This window comes from Branchiostoma belcheri, unplaced genomic scaffold (genome assembly GCF_001625305.1).
Source record: "Branchiostoma belcheri isolate BF01 breed outbred unplaced genomic scaffold, Haploidv18h27 scaffold939, whole genome shotgun sequence".
Taxonomy (NCBI): domain Eukaryota; kingdom Metazoa; phylum Chordata; class Leptocardii; order Amphioxiformes; family Branchiostomatidae; genus Branchiostoma; species Branchiostoma belcheri.
Window position 1 is genome coordinate 629 of NW_017804619.1, and position 7220 is coordinate 7848.

Genomic DNA, 7220 nt, shown 5'->3' on the forward strand with positions numbered 1-7220 from the left:
ATTTTTCCACATAATTTTACGTTCGTTCAAGGACCTGTATATTGTCCTTGTTCGATAACCCGGAAGTGTTAGCCACGTAACCTTCGGCGTGACGGCCCGGTGCTCTCTATACATGTTTCCCAGCAGATCGAGGTCTGTCCCGGCAAGAAGCTTTCATCACACGGTGATAGAATGTCCTTGGTCCTGGTGATGTCCCGTACTTTAGCATACACCACTTTACTACTCGCAAAACTTGCGTTCGATTGTATCTAATTTAAAACGTCAGGAACAACTAATATCTCACCATATCCACCCGCCAATGATACCAGTGCCTTGTTGAAAACAAATCTTTCATCGACACCGAACACCCCCTCTGTGGAACACCCCTCTGTGACAAAAAAGTGGACCAATCTCATAATACCACAAACACACCAAAGGTCAACCCGGGCGACCATTTTCAGACTCAAACTGAGTCAAAGGGGTGTCCGGGGGCCGCCAATAAAATTCATTTTCACGCCCGAAAACACAAATACAATAAGAACAAAAGAACGTGCACCATCTACAGCCCAATAGCAGAACGTATACCGAGTCCCAATTACATCCGTCCACCCCAACGCGAGATACAACTGCGATCATTTTTCTTTGGTCCTGACGGAAACTACGATAATCATCATCAAAAAGCCTACACTATACATACACACAACACCCACGAAAGCAATATCACACTGTCGAAGGCATGAGCCCTATGAACTCTAGTTATTCAAGTGTTTTGGTAGGTATTTCAAGCTTTTCTGCTCCAGCATTGGAATGCGGGGCATGAACGTTTTTTTATTTTATTTTGAAAATCAACAGTTTGCATTATGCAATTAAAAATCCTAACCAATAAAGTAGGGAATAGCTATCCAACTGTTGTTTTAGTTGTATGTTACTTCATATTATAGTTATATCGATGTAAATCATTGTTTTCCCTTGTGTTTCTCATTCTTTCCCTGCCATGTCGTAAAATGTGGTGAACCCATCGCTGTATTTGCTCCAAAGCAAATATTGGCCTTTCTAGTTTGACGACTTTTTTTCTCTGCACCTGCCATCATCAAGACACCAAACGAGTATTGGTATGTAATATATATATGCAAACATAAAACAAATATTACTTGCTTTTACAGTATTTATTGTTGAGTTCCAGTGGGTGTGTGGGTTGTATAACACATCATTATATTTCAATTCGTTAACATAATAAAGTAAATAATGAACAAAATCATTTATGGTGAACATGATTACGATACCTTTTATGTTACTGTTATGTTATGTTACATTTTATCGCATATTTGGAACAACATTGCACATCGCTAAGACCTAGTTTCCTGTGCTCTTCGTGGCCTTCGTTTTCGGAATAATTTGACTCGTAAAATTTCTGTTTAAGTGACTTAACTTGCAAGAAGACCAAGTACGCCCAAGAAAACTGCCTGGAAGTCTCGACGTGGCTTGACGGTTGGGTACAAAATGCGAAGTGAGAAGATAGCTCTATGACGACGGTTTAAGAATGCGAATGAACTAACTGAAAATAACGATGGCTTGTTCCCGCCGGCCTTTGCGCGACCATGGTCAGAAGTAATAACTTACGATACGTGTCACGCGGACTACCTTCCTCTCAAACAAAAACAGTGTGCTTACATAGACCGAGTACAGAGATTTTAACATAAACATGTTCACCTATCGCCCATGTTCTGACTAGTTTGCACTGCACAGCACAGGTGCCACTGCTTATAGAAACGCATCTAAAATGCGGTCCTATTGTACGTTGTGCAATGACAGCATATTTACGTTTAAGAGCATATTTTACTATTAGACTACCATCTGAATATTTAGCGATCATGCGATGATTATGCGTAGTTGATGAGACACAGAGGGCCGGCCTTTAAACCACATCTGATCATTGGGTGATCCTCCTCCAAACGATTTGAACTGGGTCAACTTTATTCAGACCGGGTTATTTGGTCATCCTGGGGATACTGTACTACCAAAATTTCAAGGGGTTAAGTTATTAAATAAAGTCACTTTGAACATGACGATCAATGCAACCTGTGTACGCATGTATACCGTAAACCAGAAGTTCTCACCCTAATGTCAATAGTTTTATTCTTTATCTATTACCTCCACAAGTTGGTGTAGAGCCACTCCAAGTCCCGTTCGGCTGGCAGGTTATATTAGCAGTCCCCCTCAGCGGATACCCGTCCATACAGGTGTACCTGACTGTCTGTCCTGATGTAAAGTTACTGTTGTTATCCCTGTTCCCATTGGCCGGCACACCAGGATCCCAGCATTGACCTGCAGTACTACCTAAAACAAAACAATGTAAAGGTATGGATTTCTTTCATTTGCCATTGATCATATAATTATGTGTACATTTGCATTATATTTTATGTATAAATGTTCAACTTCCCATACATTACATAGATATTTTTACAAACTATATAACTATATACAACTCATGAATGACCTATAGTGTATACTAATATAATTTTTAAATTTCCTTAATAACCATGCCAATTAACGGTTATTTACATAATTTACAATTCTCCCCATCTTCTGGACCTCAAAAACTAATTATATACCGAAAATGATAGAAAACTGCAACAAACACAGTTAATATTAACCAGCATACTAAATGATATCAGTGACCTTGTTAATTTGAGAAGTGAAGTCAAAGATCTTACTTGTGTAGTTGAACTGGAACCCCTGACGGCTGACCCAAAGGTCAGATGTAAACCTCAGGAACATCGTGTTGGATGTGCTGATGATGGGGATAATTTGTGATTGGTCACCGGTTAACCTATACAATATGGAATAATAAGGAAAATCAAAATTTAACACACAAACTATGGTGATATTCCCAGCTTTAACCCTAAACAGTACACCTGGGGTCCGCGCGGACCCCAGCGCTATATATGCTGTAATATTTTTTTTGTTTCTAAAGATTTTTTTCTGAAATTTCAGGTAATTGTCACCCACAAAGTTGTCTCTCAATACAGCGCAGAAAACTCCGTTTCTACCAATTATATAAAAAATTATATCTGATTTTCCTTTGGGGTCCGCGCGGACCCCAGCCGGCTTTCGATCATAATGGATACACTGGCGTTCTTATACATTACCTTATTTCCGTTTTTATATGTTTTTATGCACTCATCGTATGTCTACCAAGTTTTCAGAGAATGGTGTAGTAATAGAATTAAATTTTAATAACTTTGGTGTAATTATGACGTCATATGATGTCAGAGCTAATAATATAGTCCGCCATATTGGATTTTGACCAATGACGTCATCAAATTAGCATATTATATGCATATTAAATGATTTAACTTATATTTAATTATGTAAGATGTTATTAATGTTGGAAAAGAAGTGTAATTTAATATAAAACTCAGAAAATTTTATGTTTAAACCAAAATTACTTCTATTTAAAAAAAACTACCTGCTAGAAACCCGTTGCCATGGCAACACACAAAAAAACATCAACTTACTAGTATTAAACTAATATGAACTTTTTTTCAGAGACATTTTGGGAACGGTCTCCAAATTTGATACTTCTAGCGCAAGCCGTGTAGCCGCTATCTGAGATCAAAGTTGGGCCTCAAAAGCCCCTTCAGTCTGAAATTGGTTTAAAAATCGGGTATTTCTTCTTGTCTTCTTTTCTTCACCAAAAAATAGAAAAACTTAAAGATGTATGATTTTTGTATGTAATGTGGACACAGAGGTTCCCACATCAGTTTGCAAAACAATTGAGCTGGTAGCATGTTGATAATTTCTAAAAATTAGCAAAAAAACTGTTCTGGGGTCCGCGCGGACCCCAGGTGTACAGATTAATCAGTCCGGGAAGGTGTTCTGTTGAGGGTTAAGGTAGTTTTCGTTATGCAGAATAAATCCAAGCGTTTAAAGTAGCTTGAATACCCCATGTTGATTGGTTATCATTATACTTCGTGTAGGTTTGATTTAAGGAGCATAAAATATATAACTTAGAACTTGTAGTGCCAGTGCGATGTTTGTTTTTAACATGACTGATACCTTTGGAGTCAGTTAGTTAACATCAACATTTCACATTAACAGTTAACATTAGCAAATTAAGAATCAATTCGTCCAAGCTGACAATAGAAAATATGATCACGTGTAAAGCTAGTAAACATTTCCCAAAGACCAACACGAACATTTTCAATGTACTGAAGTCATACCCCGACTCCATCCTTACGTATTTAGGCCTAAATATATATGTAGTGCCTTACAGAGGAGAGAAAGTCCTGTAACAAACGTAACGTACACCATGTCAATCCGTCATTTACGTTTTTTTTTGGTACTGTGTAGTAGTTGCTTAGAATAGACCTATCATATTGCTCACATTGTTATTGTTGCCAACATTGTACAATGTACAACTGTCGATCAATAAAATTATTTCATTCATTCTAACCGTAGTGTTCAGTCTGTAATTAAGTCAGTTTCCTTCTATTGCAACTCGTACTTCACAAACCACCGAAAACGTCTGATTATATAGGATTTAATTTTCATGTGTGTGTTTTGTATGTATAAATGTTTTGTTAGTTTACTGTATAATTATGGGCCTGTGAGTGCCTGAAACAAATAAATAATAATAATAACCTTTTTATCTCTGCAGCATTATCACTGGCTCCATCATAGATGGAAAGAAAGTCATAATTCCTCTCAGTGTCGAAGCTGTCAAACGTGAGGATAATGATGCTTCCTTCTGGTACAGTGATCGACCACTCACAGTTCTCTTTGCGGCCATAGTTACTGGGATAGTTGGGTGACGTCACAGGTCCTCCAGAAGGAGCCGTCAGGTCACCTCCACATCCGGTGCCGCTGGTTACTGTGGAATGATAAATAACATCATCAGGTGCAGGTAACGTCACGTCACTATGTAAACGTGAAGGGAGGCTAATATGTTTTATACAGGGTTACTGGGTCTATACACATATATTTCACGGTGTGGATTTAAATATTGTTTTCACTCATTTCCTCTTCCCTTTCTTCTCATAGATCCTGTTATTCTCTTAAATGGATTCAATTTCTCCATTTTTTGATTACATCCCTTGAAATTTGGTTTTAAGGTTCTTGGTAGTCCTTCGTCGCCGAAGATGACTGTCAGTATACTGGTATAAAGGTAAAGAGTGGACAAATACCCCCTGCCTTTTTATTTATTCTATTTAATATTCTTTTGATGCAGGATTTAGAAATGTCATAGATTTTTTTTATTTACTTAATAGTTCACCACAAAACAAGGATCAAGTGAGCCACTTAAATGTTTTGGGTTAATATACAGTCAGTGAGAAAAGATGTTTGTTGACCTTAGACTTAAAACGTTTAAGGTTAAACCTATGTCGGAAAAAATCACCTGGTAGCTTGTTCCATAGTGATGTTGTTGTAGGAAAAGGCTTTCAGTGTGGAACTTCCTCCTAAGAGTTGGTGTATGGAGAAAGAAATGGTGATTTGCTTCAGTGTATGTGGCAAAGCGTGTTCGTGCTGAGAATGTTCGAGGTGGAGGCACCAGCGAGTAAAGTTCAGCGGAGCTATGGGCTATTTTTCGAAAAAAGTTCCGTATTGCTACGCTGAACGTTAGAGGAATTTCACAGATTACAAAGCGACAGGAGTTAGATAAACTGCTACCAAAGAAAAGTGTAGATATGTGCTGTCTTCAGAAAACCAAAGTCGCAACGGAGAAATCCATTGCACTGCGGCACGGCCACCTACAGCTACTGGGCCAGGAGCAAGGCTACCACGGTAGAGTAGTAGGGATCTGGGTGTGTCGCCGGCTGATGAAGGGGATCCAGGGATACAAACAATTTTGGCGACCGTATCTTTGGCGTAGAAATCCTCTTCAAGCAAGAGAAATCCCAACCCCTGGTTGTAGTCGGTGCATATAGCGACGGTCACAACCCGCCGTACGTGCTTTTTGTCCGTACGTTTTTTGGGAGGCTACGTCTGCTACGTTTTTCTGAAAACGTAGGGTGACCGGCCGAGGGAGTAAGTCACTCGCACGGTTGCGCAAGGTGTAAGTACGTGGTCTGCACGACACGCCTGGCCGTGAGCGGTTGCGTGCATCGTACGTTGCGCAAGTGGTAAGTGAGTTGTACGTGCTTGCAACGTACAATCTCTGTGCGATTGCCACGTTGCCGCGTACAGGCCGTACCTACACGTGCGGCGTACGCACGATTTCCTTACTCACTCGCACGTTGTAAGTGCGTGAACCTCCTGTTAACCTCATCATCACTAGCCGCCCTGGTGTCTTCCGCGGCCTGTTTCTTTGGGTCTTGTCTGGTAGTCTTCATCTGTGCCTTCCTGGGCATTTTGGAGACGAGTTGGCAGTCGCCCGTCAAGTCGTCTTTATATACTGTAGAAATCAAGTGCGTTGCACGTGCGGAGCACCTGGTATGGTGCACGTGTGTTCTGCGTGGTCATTGAGCAGGTCAACTGGGAAGTGAGAAGTAAGCACGGATGACGCAAGCACCGTGCGTGGCACGCACGTGCTTCGTGCGCTGTCCGCACAGCAATTGCATGTGAGAATAGTGAAGTTAGACTCACGGAGTCCGTACGTTGCACGCTCATAGGCTGTACGGGGCACGCGCGTCGCACGTACTCGCACGCACGGGTGGTAAATCCGCAGACCACACGTAGAAAAAGTTTTGCATGCACTTAAAGTTCTACGTCGTGTCTGCGTGCTCCCAAATCCGTGGAATTCCGTACGGAGGCAGTACTTACCACGCACGGATGCCCTAAGATTGCCCACGTTTTTGCACGTAGACAGCACGCAGAAGCACGTGCTGCGGGTTGTGACCGTCGCTTAAGCGCACGTGCAACGCACGTGCAACGCACCTGATTTCTACATAATATAAAGACGACTTGACGGGCGACTGCCAACTCGTCTCCAAGATGCCCAGGAAGGCTCAGAAGAAGACTACCCAACAAGACCCAAAGAAACAGGCCGCGGAAGACACCGGGGCGGCTAGTGATGATGAAGTTAACAGGAGGTGCACGCACTTACAACGTGCGAGTGAGTAAGGAAACCGTGCGTACGCCGCACGTGTAGGTACGGCCTGTACGCGGCAACGTGGCAATCGCAGAGAGATCGTACGTTGTAAGCACCTACAACTCACTTACCACTTGCGCAACGTACGATGCACGCAACCGCTGACGGCCAGGCGTGTCGTGCAGACCACGCACGTAAACCTTGCGCAACC

General features: G+C 41.6%; 1 protein-coding gene across 1 annotated transcript; it reads right to left on the bottom strand.

The window, feature by feature from the left end:
• Positions 1-2693: 2693 nt before the first annotated feature.
• Positions 2694-4852, bottom strand: LOC109461529 (dorsal-ventral patterning tolloid-like protein 1; the record flags this gene model as incomplete). Its single annotated transcript, XM_019757909.1, has 2 exons — positions 2694-2809; positions 4624-4852. Coding segments are annotated over 2 exons (345 nt in total), but the record flags the coding sequence as incomplete, so codon positions are not given.
• Between the last annotated feature and the right edge of the window lie 2368 nt (positions 4853-7220).